The sequence below is a fragment of the Prionailurus bengalensis genome, chromosome B1, assembly GCF_016509475.1.
Source record: "Prionailurus bengalensis isolate Pbe53 chromosome B1, Fcat_Pben_1.1_paternal_pri, whole genome shotgun sequence".
Classification (NCBI taxonomy): Eukaryota; Metazoa; Chordata; class Mammalia; order Carnivora; family Felidae; genus Prionailurus; species Prionailurus bengalensis.
The window spans coordinates 131678984-131700657 of record NC_057344.1 but is presented as its reverse complement, the minus strand read 5'-3'; the positions used below and the strand labels follow the sequence as shown (position 1 = coordinate 131700657).

General features: G+C 36.5%; 1 protein-coding gene across 4 annotated transcripts in view; it reads right to left on the bottom strand.

Moving 5' to 3' along the window:
- Positions 1 to 21293, bottom strand: part of SNCA (synuclein alpha) — a 158730-nt gene extending 137437 nt beyond the window's left edge. The window contains exons 1-4 of one of the 4 annotated variants that reach the window (XM_043572188.1): positions 21184 to 21293; positions 19298 to 19443; positions 9187 to 9228; positions 1517 to 1659 (exon numbers count right to left, since the gene is read on the bottom strand). In XM_043572188.1, coding sequence (XP_043428123.1) covers positions 1517 to 1659; positions 9187 to 9228; positions 19298 to 19418 — 306 coding nt within the window. In that variant the 5' untranslated portion in view covers positions 19419 to 19443; positions 21184 to 21293. The other 3 variants (XM_043572187.1, XM_043572189.1, XM_043572190.1) reach the window with 3 other exon arrangements.
- Positions 21294 to 21674: the final 381 nt, after the last annotated feature.

The following is a 21674-nucleotide window of genomic DNA, read 5'->3' as shown; positions in this document are numbered from 1 at the left end:
CCAGCCATACATTTCAGTGTAGGCTGAAGAACTTCACTAGAAGCCCAGCCCAGATTTTCCATAACTAGCATAAGTTTCCTAGATGATATAAATACATGTGATAAATTTCAGTCTGTCACAGGTTTTTAGTCCTGTGTTCCTAATATCAATGTTTTAATGATCCATCAAAGCAGGCCTGCTACATAGCATTGTATGGAGTGGAAATAACCCAGAGTAGTTTGCCAGCAAGTAAAGCTATTTTCTTATAGTTTTTTCAAAATATCTATTCCAAAATCTCTTTTGTTATAACTTTCAGATAGTTGAATAGCTACAGTTGCTATACTATCCACATAATTATTAGATACAGAAATAAAAATCACTTTGCTTATTTACTTATTTCCTTCTTAATAAATATTCCTAATTATCTACTATGTGTCGGGTACTGTTCCAGACACTTGTGAAATATCAGTGAACCAAAATCAATATATTCCACCCTCATGGTGCTAATATTTTAGGAGGGGACAAAGAAAATAACAACAGATATTTAAAAAAAGTAAGTTATTCATGATTCTTAAAGGTGATACATGCTTTGGTATAAAAGGAAAAAAATAAACAGTAGGGAGACTGGGAATACCAGAGGTGAAGAGAATGACTCCAATCTCAAATAGTACAGGGTAGGCCTCACTGAGAAGGTGTCATTTAACAAGACCTGAGAAGATGAAGCCGTGAACCAAGTATACAATCTTGGGGAAGAGCCTTCTCGACAGAGAGAGGAGCCAGGGCAAGGGAGTTCTTGGTTTGTTTAAGGAGTAGCAAGGAGGCCATGGTGTCAGAGAAACAGCAAAAATGTCTGTTGCTGTGGTCTCGAAATTTATGAAATTTCATATTCCAGTTGACATCTAATTTTCTATCACTTACCTGTCAAAATGAAAGTCCTAGTATCTTTTGTATATTCTTACTAGCGTCTCATATTTGTCAAGAAATGCACTCAAAGTTCTGAGAATTTTAACATCACCCCAAAAGCACAATCTCCGGTTGGTATACAATTTAAGTCTCTCCGTTCCCACAAACATGTATTTGCAAATGAACTGCTATGCGATAAGCAAATGTACCATTTAATAAGAGATGATGTCATTATAAAGAAATCAACTAAAAGATCTTCATTTTGAAAATCTGTCATTTAGGCACAAAGCATTTGTTATGTTTCAACAAAGAGAGATTGCAAGACTCATAGCTAACGTGAAAGCACCCATTCTTTCTGAAATGTCATAGTTCTTTTCATATTTATTACATTTGTTCATTTCATTAACTTTCTTCCAGAAAATGAAACAATCATGATTACTGTACAGTTTTCACGGCATTTATCTGGATTAATGCCTCCAAAAAGAATGCATACATGAAGGTAGATCTTTTTTTTTTTAACGAGAGGAGGGTGAGTCAGCCCTCCCTCAAATAAGCATCTTATTCCTGCCTTCCATGAAAATGCATTGTGATCCCGAGACTTTGCAGATGCAACATAAAATGTATGCAACCATACCTTGCCCAACTGATCCTTTTTGCCAAAGCCAGTGGCAGCTGCGATGCTCCCTGCTCCCTCCACTGTCTTTTGTGCAACTGCTGTCACCCCTGTCACCACCGCCTCACCAACATTTGTCACTTGCTCTTTGGTCTTCTCAGCCACTGGGATAAATCCAGAACAGCAGATTAACAGTGGGACAGTGGAACAACTGGGACTTAAAATAATTTCACTTCCACTAGCTGTTAACTTCTAAAGACCTGTGTTTACACATACCATAAATAACTGAGGTGTCAGAAGAAATAAAAACTACAGAGATTTTTAAGTGAGTGTCATTTAGACAAACATTAAATCTTTGCTAAGATATGTTGTTGTAATCCTGCAAATATTAAAATGTGCTTCAAGTGTAATGATCACAAGTTGAAAGCCTTTGAGCAATTGAGGTTTGGTTAACATTTTATTAAGGAAAGTTTACAGAAAGCAACGATTCCAGGTGCAGTTATTGTGAGATGAAGTAATTATTTATTTATTTATTTTAATTTCAATGCCAATTCTTTAATCTCACCGAGCATGCCCATTTTCACCATACCTTCCTAGTCACATAACACATATGTGCTCATGTTACCCTCTGAAATGAACAATACAGATGACATGGTACTATTTATAGAAAATCCAAAAGGCCCCACCAAAAGACTACTAGAACTGATAAATGAATTCAGTAATGTTGCAGGATACAAAATAAATCTATAGAAATCTCTTATGTTTCTATATACCAATAATGAAGAAAGAGAAATTAAGAAAAGAATCCCATTTATAATTGCGCCAGAAATAATAAGATACCTAGGAATAAACCTAACCAAAGAGGTGAAAGATCTGTACTCTGTAAACTATAAAACAATGATGAAAGAAATGGAAGACAACACAAGGAAATGGGAAGACATTTCACGCTCTTGGATTGGAAGAACAAACAATGTTAAAATGTCTATACTACCCAAAGCAGTGTGATGTGATCCCTTCAAAATACCAATGGTATTTTTCACATAAGCAGAACAAACAATTCTAAAATTTGAATAGAACCACAATGGACTCCAAATAGCTAGAGTAACCTTGAAAAAGAAAAGCAAAGCTGGAGGCATCACAATTCCAGACCTCAAGTTATAAAGTTATAGAGATCAAAACAATATGATACTAGCTCAAAAATAGACAATTAGATCAATGGAACAGACTAGACCTAGAAAATAATCCACAACTATATGATCAATTAATCTTTGCAAAGCAGGAAAGAATATCCAGTGTGAAAAAGACAATCTCTTCAGCTATTGGTATTGGGAAGACTGAATGCAAAAGAATGAAACTGGACCACTTACACAAAAATAAAGTCAAAATGGATTGAAGACTCAATGTGAGACCTGAAACCATAAAAATCCTAGAACACTGGCAATAACTTCTTTGACATTGGCCAGAGCAACTTTTTTCTAGATATGTCTCCTGAGGCAAGGGAAACAAAAGCAAAAATAAGCCACTGGGAATATATCAAAATAAAAAAAAAAACTTCTGCACAGTGAAATAAACAATCAACAAAACTAAAAGGAAACCTATAGAAAGGGAGAAGATATTTGCAAATGACATGTCTGATAAAGGGCTAGTATCCAAAATATATAAAGAACTTATAGCACTCAGTACCCAACACCCAAATAATCCAAATGAAAGATGGGCAGAAGACATGAACAGATATTTCCCCAAAGAAGAGATCTGGATGGCAGACAGACATATGAAAACATGTTCATCATCACTTACAATCAGAGAAATGCAAATCAAAAGTACAAGGAGATAGCATCTCATACATGTCAGAATGTCTAAAATCAACAATGCAAGAAACAAGTATTGGTGAGTATATGGAGTAAAAGGAAAACTTGTGCAGTCTTGGTGGGAATGCAAACTGGTGCAGGCACTGTGGAAAACAGGATGGAGTTTCCTCAAAAAGTTAAAAAAAATAGAACTACCCTATGATCCAGCAATCACACTATTGCATATTTACTCAAAGAGTACAAAAACAGTAATTCAAAGAGATGCATGCACCCCAATGATTATAGTAGCATTATGGAAGCAAACTAAGCGTCCCTTGACTGATGAATAGATAAAGAAGATGCAATATATGCGATGAAATATTATTCAGACATAGAAAGGAATGAAATCTTGCCATGTGCAACAATATGGATGGAGCTAGAGAGTATAATGCTAGGCAAAATAAGTCAGTTAAAGAAAGACGAATATATGATTTCACTCCTATGTGAAATTTAAGAAACAAAGAAATGAGCAAAGGGAAAGAAGAGAGAGAGAGAGAGAGAGAGAGAGAGAGAAATCAAGAAGCAGACTCTTAATTATAGAGACAAACTGATGGTCACAAGAGGGGAAAGGGGGGGCATGGGTTAAATAGGTGACAGGGATCAAGGAGTGCACTTGTCATGGTGAGCCCCAGGTGATGCACGGAATTATTGAATCACTACATTGTACACCTGAGACTAATATAACACTGTCTGTTTACTAACTGGAATTAAAATAAAACTTAAGCCAAAAAAAATGAACAATAGAGCAAGGTATGGTTATGAAGAAATTTTAATCCTTTTATGAAACTTCAAGCGTCGAAACAGGGTTTGAAATAAAAAGATTGATTTTCAACAATTTTAATGGCAACAAAAGAGCTAGGTGTTTAGTATGAAAATGAAGTTTGTTGAGCAAACTTATAATTTATTTTCATAAAACAAAATACAATATAGTGATTCAGTAGATTTTTTAATAAGGTAAAAATTTAGAGAAGACAGTGTAGTTTGGGATTAGATTTGGAAGCAAAAACTTAATCTCATATCAAAATTTCTCTAAAGCCATATCTAATATAATTGCTGTTTTAATCTTTGTATATTACCTCCATGCAATTCCCAAATAAAGGAAACTCCAATAAAAATGTTTGTTTCAATTAAATGAAGATTTCTATGAAAAAACAAAACACAAGATCTTCTGCTCTGTTAATAATCTCAAGGTTGATAGAGAAATAAAACAATCTCTCTTCATCTAAACCTTATAACACTTATAAAGTCTACATCTTGCATCTTTTATCTCCATTTATGTAACGTTTGCCTTCATTTTGCCTCATAAACTCTTTTCTGCTTTTCCCCCAGATTTCAAGAATTTGGGGTTTTGAGTGATACTTTTCCTCAGGCCCTCTCCTAAGCAAATAGAGACACTTTTGGGGGGGGGAGGTTATGTTTTAGGCTTGTGTACATCCTACCCAGATAAGTCCCACCCCAAGGAATTCGATGAGTTACAGTGTCAGCTGTTAAGTCGGTGTGATATGCTAATCACATGATTATTGTACAGATTTCATGTCACTCATTGGAGGAAGCCAATGATTGAACAATGTGGACAAAGCAATTGGCTTTTGAAATAGCAGGTCATGGAAGTAAGGTGGTCTGTAAGGATAGATGCTTACTCTTCAGTTCTAGGCAACGTGGCAAAATTGAAATGGCCCTAGCGTCTAAAAGCAGGAAGAGTCCCCAGAAGATGTTGCTTGATATTTGCCTTTTGCCACTTCTAGGGATACCGTTGATGCCTCCTAACAAATAATGGCTATTCCCAATGCAAAGTTCAGTTTCAGTGTCAGTGAGAAGCTGTACTGGAGATTTCATGTTTTAAAACATTTCCAGAATGTTGATCCTTTAAAAATAGTGAATTATGGGCTTTAACTTGTCATTTTTTTCTTTTCCAAGAACATCAATAGAAAATTTTGCTTGAAAAATGAACACTTTCTTGTTACAGTATCTCAAAGACAAGAATAAATTTTGATCTTTTTATAGACTCGTATTTTTTCTGCCAGCCGTGAGAGGTTATTTTTACAATATCTAGACCATGCTTTGTATATGTATACACATTAATTTACTTTTAATGCACATAAAGTTCACAGTAAAATGCACTTTGTACTTTATTATAATTCACCAGGTTTTATCATTGTAATAATAAGTAAATTAGTTACATTACAAAATGACAGAGCATACCTGTAGCAATAATGGACACATTTTAAAAGATTTCATTGGACTTGATTTATCTAGTGAATTATCCACTGATCTTAAGCCCCAAGTCCCTCTCTTAAGAACATTGTTTCTCCTTTGATATGCCAAACAAAAGATGACAAAACAAAAGGAGACACATTCAAATTAGTCATTTTTCATCTGATAAATAATATTCATTTTTAAGGGAAAAGACCTCATAACCAGGGTCAAAACAGATACTTCCTCCCAACTTACTGATAGTATAATATTTTATGTTTTCCCCCAAATGTGCCAGTCTTTCCCAATTTCTTTAATATAGTTCCCTCTGGCCAGAAGCTTTGATCCTTCTCAGATATCTCCCTATTTACTCAGCAAATTCAAACTGCTGTTAAAACCCACCTCAGATGTCCAATTCCATGTTAACATTTCCTCCCAACAGGTGTCCTGTTCCTCCTCCCGCAATCTCATAAAATTTTAGATATATCTCTGCTATTGAACTGTGTGCCAGAATTATTCACTTCCCATTATGTCTATCCACCTCCATCAGTCTATTTGGAGTTCATTAAAATCAGAGATCCTGTTATTTCTCTTTATATTATTTCACAGCAGACACCAATAAATTATTTGAATGTATTAAGAGAAATGTTGTGTATTCTGTAATTTATTCATTAACTTCAACCATTAGATTTAAGTCAAAAATAAAATTTCAGAAAGGAAACGTGGCACCAACTTTTCAAGTAGATATAGTAAAACCAAACCTTGTTATTAAAAACAATTATAAAGTTAAGAATACCTAGCTTTTAACAGTACAAATTATATATTTGATGAAAATAAATTTATATCATAAAACATTTTAATATGGTAATTTAAATTATAGCATGTTGAAATTGGCTGTGTTTATTATCATGTAATAAACTTTTGTTTCTAAGAATCAAAACCTTCAGAAAATCTCCAATAGTTGGAATTTCTTTAAACCATACTTCCATGAGAAAAAAAAGTAAGCTTTTATCAACATTTATTTTACTTGTATGTTTATTTATTTAGTTTGAGAGTGAGAGAGAGAGAGAGAAGGCAAGCAGGGGGAGGGGAAGAGAGAGAGGGGGAGAGAGAGAATCCCAAGCCAATTCCATACTACCAGCACAAAGCTGTTTGCGGGGCTGGATCTCACAAATTATAAGATCATGACTTGAGCAGAAATCAAGAGTCAAGACGTTTAACCGACTCAGTCACGCAGGGGCCCCAATCAGCATTTACTTTTTTTAAGCACTTTCAAAGATTTGTCATTCAGTAAGTCCAGATTAAATACACTCTCATATTTTTCTATAACATAATGCATTAAGTTGACCACTCCAACAATAATGAACTGAGATAAAAAAAACTAGGGTTTAAGGTAGCGATTTTTAGATTTTATCATGAGATTATCTAACTGGGGGGATTTAGTTTTCTTGGAATTTCTGAGGTAGAAAACTCCTGGTCTAAGTAAGTTTATTGAAGCCGATATTTCTGCAAAAATAAGTAATGGGATGAATCTTGAGGAAATTTTTCCTTTCACATTAGCTGATAATGTTATATTCTATATAGTAGTTTCTCATTTCTCTGCTTTAAGACCAATTCTTCTCCTTAACCATTGAGGTAATTATCTTATTTATCCTTACACTTGGAATTTGGATTTTATATTAAATAATCCTACTCATTACCTGATATGGGAGAAGGATGGTAGTATTTATTGCAGATTTATCCCAATGCATTCCTCCTGGTCAGACTACTTATGGCATTTTTGATATCTTACTATTGCCAGGGTAGTTGATTGATACAATGGCTGTAAATATTACCCACATCAAAATCATCATGGCCTTGCAGCTTAGCAGCATTTTCCATAGTGTTGTGTGGAACCCTGGTTTCATTCAATCCTAGTAACTATTGAAATAAGGTCAAATACATTTGAGAAGCCCTGGATTAAACTAAATTATGAAAACATCGTTACTATGGGTTATCTTAGATTCCTCAGTATGCTAAAGACATGATATGCAAACTTCTCAATATTATAAAATCAGGGAAACGTAAGGTGGCAGGCTAAAATGTTGCCTTATTGTACAAACTTCAGTAACACACACACACACACACACACACACACACACACACACACACTCATTTACTTTCTGTCCTTCTGGAGAATGGCACAGACTCCAAATTGGGCCACAAGCTTATCTGCTTTCTAAACTACAGGGATTCTTCAACTACCAACTGGAACACCACTAATCTAGCTGTGCCCTTCAGATAGTAGTCTCCAACTGTCTGCTGTCCAGGTCGTATTAAAATCATGCTTCATAACATCATATTTATGGAAAGGTCCCTACAAGGCAATACAGTTCATTTACTTGCTTAGTTCTGGGCATTACATATTGATTGGATTGCCAACACAGCAAAACAAACAGCATACTTTAATTTACCTTCTAGCAGAAACAGTTTCAAAGGGTTCTGTTTTAATTTTGCACCCTCACTTACTTATCAAAAGTATATATAAAATAGTCATATGAAATATTTTTCTCCACTATCTGTAAAAATGTTGTTCAAGATAGACCCAGTATACAGTGAGGATAAATAACACTTACATAGTACACACTACTTGCCTTCATTACTCTAGGTGTTTGTATACATTAATTCTCTTTATTCTTTTATAGATGAGGAAACTAAATCACAAAAAGGTTATGATTCCTGCAGAAAATCACACAGCTGATAAAGGATAAGCAGAAATTTGAACCATGGAAGTCTGGCTCCAGAGTTATGGGATCAACCACAATACTATACTAATACTCCCACTTGATTTTCCCCACTTCCATTTTTAATTCAGTAATAAGAACATGGTATATTTCTGAGACACTATTACACTTACTGCTTTCTGATCCTATGAATTATATTTCTCATTATATACCCTGTTTTACCGCATCTGCCAGACAGCCTGGAATACATACAACGTGAAACTGAATCACAGCAAGTCTGTGGGCTCTTAAGATTATTAAACTTCAGTTCCCCTATCATTTTTTCTATTTCTAGCCCTATCATACTCCTCCTCCTCCTCATCACTACCATCATTTTCATCATTTTGATATTAAGTTATTATAATCTTCTAATAGATCTATTCAGATTCTTGGTGAAATTATGCCAAGTAGAGATAAATACAATAAATACTTCACTGATCATTCCAAGGGTGTTTCCAGAAATGCTTTCTGAATCATCAAGGAAATATTATACTGAGTATAGTTCAATATCAGAATGTTTCAATATACTCTACAGAAAATTTTATATTAATCCTTCGAAACATGGCAATTCCTGTATGTAATTTATGGCAGCAGTTTGCCAAAAATGTTATGTTGGTCAGAATATTCAAATGCTATTACTACCATAAATTAAACCTATCTGGTCAATTCAGAGCCATCATTTTTGACAGTGAAATATTTTGTGTTTTATTTATTGATAATAAATATTGACCTAGTAAAAAATATGTAATAAAGAATTAAGGTTAAACAAAGCTGATGTTCCTTTAGAATGCTTTCCTATGAACACAGTGGTTGCTTACAATTACATTCTGAATGATTAATGCTTACTAGTTTCCATATCATTCTTGGATATAAGCCCCATGGAGCTTACCTGTTGTCACACCATGAACCACACCTTCCTTGGTTTTGGAGCCTATAAAAAAGCAAATTTAAAACATATATAAGTCTTAAATTTTCCTTATATTGCTGATTAGCTAGCTTTAAATACAACTAATAAAAAAAAATTCCCAATCTGAAGAAGCCCATATGGAAAGATATCCTTAGGTGTTAAAACAAACAAACAAACAAAAAAAACTAAAACAAGGAAATCCAGTAATCACACAACAAATAGAAGAAAGCAAAGCTAGCAGGAAGTTGTCTCCCATTAAATTTTAATCTCCAATTAAGACATTTTTTTTTAAGTTTTTATCTTAATTCCTGTTTGTTAACATATAGTGTTATATTAGTTTCAGGTGTACAATACAGTGATTCAACAATTCCATACATTGCTTGGTTCTCACTGTTTACTAAATATTTTTATGAAAATATATAAATAAGGCATTAAGTGAAATTTGGATGTATCGCATTTAAACTTACATTTTGCTAAACAGTCAAGAAAAGTACCATATTTAATAAAACAATTTCAAAATAGTTAAGAAGTTTCAATTTGAATATATTTACGGACTTCCAATGAAGATAAAACATAAAATAAACTATAGCATTGTAGTTGAGAATGTACTTTTTCCCCAGAAATAAACCCACTCTACATGGCCAATTAAACTATGCAAAAGGAGGCAAGAATATACAATGGGAAAACACACTCTTTTCAATAAATGGTGATGAGAAAACTACATGCAAAAGAGTAAAACCGAACCACTTTCTTACACAATATGCAAAAATCAAGTCAAAATGGACATCAATCCTTGCAAGATATTTATGCATACGTATCCTGAAGTAGTTAACAAAAGCAAAAACAAACTATTGAGACTACACAAAAAGAAAAAGCTTTTGGCACAGCAAAGGAAGCTATCAGCAAAATGAAAAGGGAACCTACAGAATGGGAGAAGATATTTCCAAATGATATATCTGATAAGGGGTTAATATCTAAAACATATAAAGAACTTACACAACTCAAGATCAAAAACAACAAATAATCCAATTTAAAAGTGGATACAGGATCTGAATAGACATTTTTCCAAAGACATACCGATGGCCAACACATACATCAAAAGATGCTCAACTTCACTGTCATCATGTAAGTACAAATCAAAATCACAATGAAATATCACCTCACACTGGTCAGAATGGTGAATATCAAAAAGAAAGAAATAAATGTTGGCAAAGATGTGGAGAAAAAGGAATCCTTGGGACACTGTTGGTGGGAATATTAATTGGTGTAACCACTTTGGAAAACAGTATGGAAGTTCTTCAAAAAATTAAAAATGTAAATACCATATGATTCAGTAATCAACTACTGAATATTTACCTGAAGAAAACAAAAGCATTAATTCAAAAAGACATATGCATCCCTATGTTTATTGTAGCATTATCTATAATAGCCAAGATATGAAGGCAAGCTAAGTGTCTTCTTTATCCATTCATCTACCAATGGACACTTAGCTTGCCTTCATATCTTGGCTATTATAGATAATGCTACAATAAACATAGGGATGCATATGTCTTTTTGAATATATATATATATATATATATATATATATATATATATATAATGGAATACTACTCAGTCATAAAAAAAGAATGAGCTCTTGCTATTTGCAACAGTATGGATGGACAATAGAGGGTATTATGTTAAGTGAAATAAATCAGATGGAGAATGACAAGTACCATATGATTTCACTTATATGTGGAATCTAAACAACAAAACAAACAAACAGAAATGGACTCATAAATACGGAGAACTGGTGGATGCCAGAGGGGAGATGGGTGGGAGATGGGTGAAGTAGGTAAAAGGGATTAAGAAGTACAACCTCTTCTAATTATAAAATAAATGTCACAGAGATGAAAAATACAGCATAGGGAATATACTCAATAATATTACAGTAATATTGTATGGCAACAGATGGTTGCACTTAACCGTGGTGAGCACTGAGTAATGTATAGAGTTGTCAAATCACTATTACAACTGTGACTAATGTAACACTGAATGTTAACTATATTTCAATAATAAAAATTAAATTAAATTAAATTTTTTAAATGTGGGCCCTGGGTTTAGATTTCTTGTATTTAAACCTTTGTCACAATAATCAAATATACATCATGTTGGTTAACATGAAACTAAAGGAAATATACATATAAAGTTTTTAAAACTGTGTTTAATACACAGCAAATAGTAAGAAATCATTATTATTATTTTCATATAATATTTGTAAAGGGATTTGTAGGTTAAATATAGGACAAGTCATTAATCAAAAATTCACATAAATGAAATTGTGCAGTTATTAAATATATAAAAGGATACAAGATAATGTTTTACATATATATATATATCTATATATATCTCATAGGACGTGTCAATGTGTTCGTGTATGTACACGTGCATATTTTACAGTCAATGTTCATTTTGCATGGTACTGTGGGATTGTAAGGTGAGCATGCATAAGCTGAGGTGAAGCTGTAGAAAGTGGTCTTAAAAATCAATGAAGAAAATGACAATTAATTGGTGATAAACATTACAATTGTCCCATGACCTTTAAATGTTTTTTTCAAAACATTAAAAATTCTCATACTCACTTATAAATTTATAGGGAAGTGAAAAACTAGCAAAATCTTTACTTTGTTTACTGTAATTTAAGACATTGAGAATTAAACTGTTTCATTTCTTTGTAAAAAAAAGCTTATCAAGAGCAGTTGAAACAGTGCCGCTGTCTTCTCATTATATAGCTTTCTATATGGAGTGAGCATTTTTCCTAAGTCTTAAATTGTCATACTCCTTTGTAAGTTTAGATCAGTTTCCAAAATGTTACCCTTTTAGCATCACGCTCTATCTCTGACTGTTCCTCTAATATGGGGTACTTTTGCAGCAGCACTTCCTCTGGAACATCTTCAACTTATTCATGACAACTTCTTCCATTTATTCAGTCAGCTTGGATCAGTTCCACTGGCTATCTATTCCGTCTCCTGAACAGTAGCAGTGTCACCATTCCCAAAGTCAGCTATTTGTTGTATAAATAAAATATTTTTTATTCAAATTTTACCTCCAGCCATTTTCACTTCATCTCTTTGCTGCATTTCCATATTTTGTGGCCAATTTCTTTTTTTCAACTATGCATTTTGCGAAATATCACATGGGTCTATCACTGGGAGAAGCAATACACCTAGAGGCTTTGCCGTCTGTATGAGCTGAATAGCAGATGTACAATGACCAGTCACTGAAAAACTTTGAAAGAAGTGATGTAACTTGATCATGGATTATAATGGGTCTCTGTTGTTTATGTAGCATTTTGTGGGCTGAAGGGCTAGGAGCAAAGTTTGTAATGTATGTAATCATAGTATATGTACTATGGTAACAGAAATTCCAACTGTGTTGTGAGGAGCTGGTATTATTCAACTAACTGGGTGTCGGAAATTTCTTGCATCCTGGAACTATACAAGGTGAGAACACCTTTTATTTAAGAGAATACTTCTTATCACTACTACTCACTCCTTGTACCCCATATTTTTAAAAACAACTATTTGAAATAAATGTGTAACAGTTGGTCTGTGGTCTTTCCTCTCTGCCTGAGTAATAGCTGAGAATTTGACCTTGGGCTAAATCATGGAATGTATCCTGATTCAAAGATAAATGAGAGTCTTAACGAAGTTGCTTCATATCAAACCAATCACCTGTGGTTTGCCGTCAATTGTTTGTTAGTATCTGTAATTAATAATTAACATTTTATTGATGAGTAATCTGTCATTGAAAACCTATAGCTACAAAGTAGGTACCAAGTGGCTAAGTGACTAGTAAATTGAAGAGAGACCAGTGCTGATGGCTTGCATGAGCTGAGGTGGCCAAAACTATCCCATCTTATCTCTCATGACTTCACAAAGGCACAGAGTGGAGAAGGATGAAAGTAATGCCTAGGAGTTGCAAGAACTCAAATATACTGCTATTGTACATGTTATGTTGACTCTCAACTTGATGCAGCTGGAGCATATTGTGATTTGAGAGCTTGATATTAATCCATGCTCCTGACTATTGCTGCTTGCTGAACAAAGTGGCATTGGGAGAGTTGTGAAGGTAATTATTTTGCCTTTACAGTTATAATACTTGGCATTACATAAAGAAAATGAATGTTTTTTACTTTTCAATTTGACTCTATACTTATAATGTCGGACCCATTTGATTGAGATAATTGTTATTTATTAAACTGAAGTATATTGATTGAATGTTTGTATACAAATATATCACAAATGAAGAAAAATCATAAAATAACACTGATTCTTATGGTAGTTCCTCACTTAGTTAAAAGGTAGTTGCCAAAAATATATTATAAAGGAATAAGATTACTTTCATCTGTAGGTTTAAGAAAACTGTGTGCTAAACATCTTCAGCCACACTGAAATTACAAAACTTTCTCCAGCCACTTCCAGTATTTCACTCTAGCTATTGATGAGTTTTGTAATGAAGAATGAAAAGATGAAAAGAAAATATGTCGGCAAAGTAAGTATTCTGTTGGACAGCTTGTTTGATAATAATAACCATGGTTCCTATATAAAAGAGTGCTTTACAAAAATCCTCAATGAAATGTTAACAAATCAAATCTAACAACATGTAATAAGAATTATACTCCACAACCAAGTGGAATTCACACCAGGTACACAAGTTGGTTCAATACTCAAAAATTAATTAGAGTAATTCATCACATTAACAGGGTAAAAAAGACAAGTCACATGATTATATCAATAGATGCAGAAAAAGCATTTGACAAAATGCAACATCTATGTATGATTAAAAACTTTTGGTAAACTAGAAATACAAGGGAACTTCCTCAACTTGATAAATATTTCCAAAAAAACCTACAGTTAACATCATATTTCATAGCAAGAAACTAGAGCTTTCCTACTAAGATCAGGAAAAGGACAAGCATCATACTGGAAGTCCTAGCCAGTGCAACAAGACACAAAAAGGAAATAAGAGGTAGACAGATTGGCAAAGAAGATATAAAACTGTCTTCATTCACAGATGACATGATTGTCTATGTAGGAAATCCTAAAGAATCAACAATGACAAAAAAAAAACAACAAAGAAGCAATTATTGTAAGACTGCAAGATAGAAGGTTAATAAACAAAAGTCAACCACTTTCCTATATACCATCAATGAACAAGTGAAATTGAAATTTTAAAACATGATACAATTATCTTAGCACCAAAAAATACTGAAACACTTAGGTAGACATTTCATAGAATATAAAATCTAATATAAAATCTATTCTATAAGAATAGAATATAAGATCTGGATGAGGAAAAAGCTCTGATGAACAAAATCAGAGGACTAAATAAAAAGAGGTATATTCCATGTTCATGGATGGTAATACTCAATACTATCAAGATGTCAGTTCTTCTTAACTTACTCTATAGTCCAATGCAATCTTAGTTCTTCCAAATTTGATGTATATTTCAGTGCAATATATTTTTTAAAATTTTTAAATGTTTATTTAGTTTTGAGAGAGACAGAGACAGAATGCGAGTGGGTTGAGGCAGAGAGAGAGGGAGAATCTGAAGCAGGACCCAGACTCTGAGCTAGAGCTAGAACTCATGGACTGTGAGATCATGACCTGAGCTGAAGTTGGATGCTCAACCGACTGAGCCACCCAGGTGCTCCTATTTCAGTGTAATCTTAATAAAAATCTCACCAAGTTATTTTATAGATATCAACAGATTCTAAAGTTTATGTGGAGAGCAAAAACTATAGATATCAACAGATTCTAAAGGCCCAGAATAGCCAAGATAATATTGAAGTCAAATAATAAAATCATAGGTCTGACACTATTTGCCTTCAACCCACAGTAATCAAGACAGTGTGATAATAGCAAGAGAGTAGACAAATAAATCATTGGACTAGAATAGAGAGCCTATAAATAAAACCACATAAACATAGGCAACTGATTTTTGACAAAGGAAAAAAAGCACTACAATAAAGCAAAGACAGTCTTTTCAACAAATGGTGCTAGAACAACTGGACATCCACATGCACAAGAAGAAGGAGGACGAGGAGAAAGAAGAGAAGAAGAAGGAGAAGGAGGAGGAGGAGGAGGAGGAGGAGGAGGAGGAAAAGAAGAAGAAGAAGAAGAAGAAGAAGAAGAAGAAGGGGGAGGAGGAGGAAGAGGAGGAGGGAGGAAAAGAAAGGAGAAGAAGGGGCAACGAGAAGAAGAAGAGGAACAAAAGAAGTAGGAGGAGGAGAAGGAGGGGAAGGGAAAGGAGGGGAAGAAGAAGGAGGAGGAGAAGGAAGAGGAGTCAGGGGAAAGGGAGGACAAGAGTCTAGACACCACCTTTACACTCTTCACAAAAAGTTAATGCAATAAAGATCATAGACCTAATTGTAAAACAAAACTATAAAACTCCTAGAATAACATAGGAGAAAACCTACATGACCTTGGGTATGCCAATGACTTGGAGATATAACACCAAAAGCACAACCAATGAAATAAAGAATAAATAAGCTGAACTTCCTTAAAATTAAAAATTTCACCTCCAGGAAAGAGTCAAGAGAAAAGCTATGGACCGAGAGAAAATATTTGCAGAAGATATGTCTGAAAAGGAACTATTATCCAAAATATATAGAGGACTCTTAAAACTCAGTAATAAAATAAACAATCAGATTAAAAACCAGACCAAAGAACGTAACAGATACCCCACCAAAGAAGATATATAGATAACAAATAAGCTTATGAAAAGATGCTCCACATCAGTTGCCATCTGGGAAATGTAAATTAAAACTATCAGACACCACTGCATGCCTCTTAGAATGGTCAGAATCCAGAAGACTGAAACACCAAATGCTGGCAAGGATGTGGAGCAACAAGAATTGTCATTTACTGTTGGTGGGATGCAAAATGGTCCAGCCACTTTGGAAGACAATTTGTTACGTCCTTATAAAACTAAGCCTGTACTTATCCTATGGTCCATCAGTAGTGATCCTTCCTATTTACCCATAGGAACTGAAAACTTACATCCACTCAAGCCCACATATGGATGTTTAACTAGAATTTTTATTCATAACTGCCAAAACTTGGAAGGAACCAAGATGTCCCTCAGTAGGTGAACAGATGAACTGTGATACATCCAGACAATGGGATTAATATTTAATGCTAAAACGAAATGAGCTATAAAGCCATGAAAAGACAAGGAAGAACTTTAAATGCATATTACTAAGTGAAAGAAGCCAATCTTAACAGTCTCTATACCAACTATATGACATTCTGGATATAGTAAAATTGTGGAGACAGTAAAAAGATCACTGGTTACCAGGGGTTGATTGAGGAAGATGAATAAATGATGTACAAACAATTTTTAAGACACCAAAAATATCTAGATGATACTATAATGATGGATATACTTCATTATGCATTTGTGCAAACCCCGAGAATGTATAGCGCAAGGAGGGAATCTTAAACTATGGATTTGGTTGGGGTGATCATAATGTGTCAGTGTAGTTCATTAATTTTAATAAATGTACCATTCTGGTGGGAGATGTTGACCATGCGAGAGGCTATGCATGTGTGGGGGCAAAGGGTACATGAGAAACTTCTGCTAGTTGCCTCTCAATCTTGCTGTGAATCTAAACCACTACAAAAAAAAAAGTCTCTTTTTTTTAAGTGTACTTTATCACTCATGTGTTTTGTTTTATTATGACATTCTCACAAAAACTCTGCAAGGTAGTTGCATTTATCTAAATCACATTGTTACAAATGAAGAAAGTAAAGCTCATAGATGGTAGTTAAGTTTTATAGTCTTCTGAAGGCAATAAATGATATAGCTTGGACTAGATTTGAGGTTTGTCTGACATCAAGTCTATGTTCTCTCTACTTTTCCAGGACTCAGTAAACTGCAGTCTATGGGCCCAATCGACTCACCACCTGTTCCAGTAGTAAGATTTTACTGGAATACAGCTAATTATTGTCTATGGCTGCTTTCATTACCACAACAGCAGAGTTGATTAATTCACACAGAAATCTTATGGCCTAAAATAGTTACTGTATAGCACTTTACAGGAAAAGTTTCCCAACCCCTGACCTATATACTGTGTCTTCTTAGGGTCAGTTTTCATCCTAAAACCTCTGTTTGAGTTCAAATTTTAATTATCCTTCAGGACACAACCAATACACAATTTATAGAATGCACTACATATTAAATATCACGATAAATACTGAAGATGGTTTAAAAATACATGTGACATAAAAAATTATAATTTTATATTATAATGTCAGAGTAAATAACAGAATTAATCTCTAAGAAATAAAATCATTCTATTTGCCCAAACTCATAGTTGACAATGAAAACAAAGTTTTCCAGATGATGAAACGTGTTTATTACCTAGCAAAGAGCAATGTATTAAATGAATACTCAGTAGTTTCTGGACTCACTACAAACTAATGGCGTAAATACCAGCATTGTAAAAAATATTTAAAGTTACAAAATTATAAACTAAAATCAAAAAGTATTTCTAAGTATACACTTTTACAATTTAGAAAACTGAGGACAAGTATAAAGATACCGATTATCTGCACATCACTGATTCAGTATTCCAAATTTCATCTAAAAAGATCTAATTCGGGGCGCCCGGGTGGCTCAGTCGGTTAAGCGTCCGACTTTGGCTCAGGTCATGATCTCGCGGTCCGTGAGTTCGAGCCCCGCGTCGGGCTCTGTGCTGCCAGCTCAGAGCCTGGAGCCTGTTTCGGATTCTGTGTCTCCCTCTCTCTGACCCTCCCCCGTTCATGCTCTGTCTCTCTCTGTCTCAAAAATAAATAAACATTAAAAAAAATAAAAAATAAAATAAACTAAATAAAAAGATCTAATTCACACTTTACAAAACCACTTGAAATTAAGTCATCACTTTTTCCTCTTGTAACACTCTTTAGTTCAATGATTTTCTGAAAATATGTCTTAAGATAGAAAAAGAAGAATTTAACTGAAGATTTGCAGTAAACTCAAGCCAATATAGAGTTTATGGACAATGAGAAAAAATAACATGAGAAGCATTTTTAAAAATCATTCCAAGTGTAACTCTTCTTCAGTGCATCCATGTTGGAGAGACAGTGTATCTGTCCTTCACCCACAGACACAGGCATAGCGCCCTTCGCCGCCCAATACGTTCATCCTCCACCTTATGCATACTCTGTGCTACTGCTGCTACAGCTGCCACCAGAGAATGTGGAAGAGCTTGGAGGAGCAGAAGAGAAAGAGGGAGAGGCAGAATGGGCCGAAAGTGAGCGTGTGCCTGTGGAAATGTGTCCATGTGGACGAGTGTTTGTCTATGTGTGTGTCTATTCCTTCCCCAAAGAAGCCGAAGGGATTTACAAAATAACACTCAACCAAGCACCGTTCAATTTAAGAGGAGCATCAGGATCTGCATGAATACTACTAAGTGGCAATTTGGAATAAGTAGAAATAAGCACCCATCTCATTATTTAGTATGTGTGCCATTTGACAAATGAATTATATAAATGTCTCTGAGATATTAGTAGCAGGCTTCAAGCACTTTTGGGGGTAATTAATCTTCAGTTTACCAAGTAGTCACAAGGATGAACTGTACCAAAGATTTTTCTGTCCTTTCCTTTTTAGGGCCACAGTAGGTCTCTTTTTACATATCCCAGGGCCATATCAAAAGGTCTTATTTTAAAATGTGAATACACTAAAATTTGCCAATATTATTCATGATGATAAAAAATCAAAGGTCTATGAATGATTTCAATTCTTAAAAATGTTAATTATTTTTTGAGACTGACTTTTAAAAACTTTTCCTGAAACATAGTCACTTATACACAGAAGCATTCACACCAAAAAATGAAATCAGCTGAGAAAACAAATTATCTTCACTTTTTTACTATTGGCTCTAAATATACGCATTTATTTACTCACACAGTCCCCTGACTCAGTTTATCCTTTTGACAAGTGATGATGCAAAAATGAATCAAGAAAGAAATACCAGCCTTTAGAGCATCAATCATCATAACCCATCAGTCATAAATAAATATCAAAATGATATTTGGGGTTTACCTACCTACATAGAGAACACCCTCTTTTGTCTTTCCTGCGGCTTCTGCCACACCCTGTTTGGTTTTTTCAGCAGCAGCCACGACTCCCTCCTTGGCCTTTGAAAGTCCTTTCATGAATACATCCATGGCTAATGAATTCCTTTACTCTACACTGGAGAACACAAAATATAATTTCAATGAGAACTTGTGAGTAGAATATAATAAAATTAGAACCACCCAAGGTAAAAACCACAGAAAGATCAGTATAACTCCCAAAAGTGTGTGACACTTTTAACCATACTCTTATTTCAACCACTGGGTAGGGAAGGGGGAGCCTTTTTTTAGCTTTTGCATTAAAAATGTAGCATTCCTCATCCATCTTGGCTAGTAAAAGTCTAGCTGCCCAAACATGGATTAAGATGAATCATCTAGTTGTTCTTAATGTATCTTCGAAGTGTAGTTGCATGAAAAGATGGACCCCTCTTTGAACTTCCCAGAGTCCAAAGAGCGACAAGACAAGTTAGAAGTATGGTTCAGGGGCACCTGGGTGGCTCAATCTGTTAAGCCTGTGACTTCCGCTGAGGCCATGATCTCACAGTTTGTGGGTTTCTGAGTTCGAGCCCCAGGCGGGCGTAGAGCTCTGTGCTGACAGCTCACAGCCTGCTTCGGATTCTGTGTCTCCCTCTCTCTCTGTCCCTCCCCCACTCACGCTCAAAAATAAACATTTAAAAAAAATCTTAAAAAATAAAAATAAGTATGGTTAAAAGATCACAGGAAAAGAAAATGAAAAGAAGCTAGAGGCATGGGGTCGGAGTCAGTCTTAAAATGAATTCCAGAAGAGGGCTAACTGGTTGATACCGGAGAAGGGAGGGAAGAGAACTACTCACTCTGGGTGTGGCCCAACCTCAGGCCCACAACGAGCCCACCCGCACCCGTTCTAATCTACCCGACCATCCACGCTCGCCCCCAGCTATCTGCCAGGAGCAGGCGCCTGTGCACACTCGGGAACAGTCTCCTGACTCGCGCCTGCCACCCGAGGGGGCGTTCTCTGCGCGCCTGAATTCACCACCCACCAGGCACCCGCACCTGTTAACCCCTTACCACCTGTTGACCTGCCTTCCCTGCACTTCCATTTAATCATTTGCCAAACGCAGCTTGCTTGCTTGACCGAGAACGCTGAGAGGGCCGACTGGGGGATTTAAGGTAACAGAGAAATAAAAGTTGGCACCTCGCGCTCCATCGAGCATCCTCGCGTTTCCCCAGGGGAAAAGCGCACCCCGGAGCAGCAGCCTAACCTCTCGGTCTTTGGGGATGAGAAGAGCCGAGTCGGAAGCGAGAGGTCAACTTACTTTCGTCCAGCTCGCTGGAGAGATAGGGACCCACCTGGGAGAGACTTGACCCAGCGGGTCCTCATTGCAGCAACACCTCCCCCCTCCCAGAAGCGCACGACTCCTCTGCCCCGGGTTTCCCCCAGCATTTCCAAAGCTGCCTGTTCGGATCCATTGGTCCTTACCTGAGTGCCTCTGATCCTCAGAAGTACAATTCCTCCCCACCCGCCCCTTACACAAAATTGTTCAAAACAATTCCCCGATGTTATTTAAATGGGAAGGGGGAGGATAAGAAGCGCACAGGAAGGGAGGAGGCGGCACCAGGACCCGGGTGGTCCCCAGAGGAGGCTGCCGTCAGCGCCGCCGGGTGATGAGAGGCTGGGGGCGTGGGAGGCGAACCCACGAACCTGTCGTCGAATTGCCACTCCCCGTCCCCCGCACAATTGGATCCGAGAGAAAGAGGCAGAGGGTCGGAAGGGAAGGCGGGGAGAGAGCGCCCAGGATGCCAAGGGCCGGCTCGGTCCTCGGGTCCGCCCTGCAGCTAGCACACACCTCGCCCCTCGTCTCGGCGCTGGGTCTCTCACCCCTTCGTTCGGGTCCCCTCTGGTCGTCGCGGTCTGCCTCCTCTTCCTTTCTCTCCTCCTCCTTCTCCTCCGCTCGCCGCCCCCGCAGCTGATTTGTCAGCGCCTCTCCCCGCCCTTCTCCCGGCGCTCGCCGCTTTCCCAGCCGCGTGCACTTCACTCCTCTCCTCGGATGGGGATGGGGGCGGGGGGAAGGCCGCACCTCCGGCTCCAGACGCCAGCCTGGGCCCGGGGGTGGGGAGGTGGGGTAGTCTGCGCTTCCGCTCTAGTTCAGGATCAAGGGGACTCTCGTGGCGATCGGGAGCTGTTAGGCTGATGTTTCTCCCTCTTTCCCACCCCCCCTCCTTCGCTGTCTCCGCCTTCCCCTCTGGTTCCTCCCTGGACCCCCTTGTAGGAGCCAGCCTGGGGGAGTGGAGGCCTGGGAGCTCGACCACCAAAGATAGAGCCGTCCTCTTGGGAGGCTACCGAAGGAGGCAGGCGGCTCAGGAAGCCCT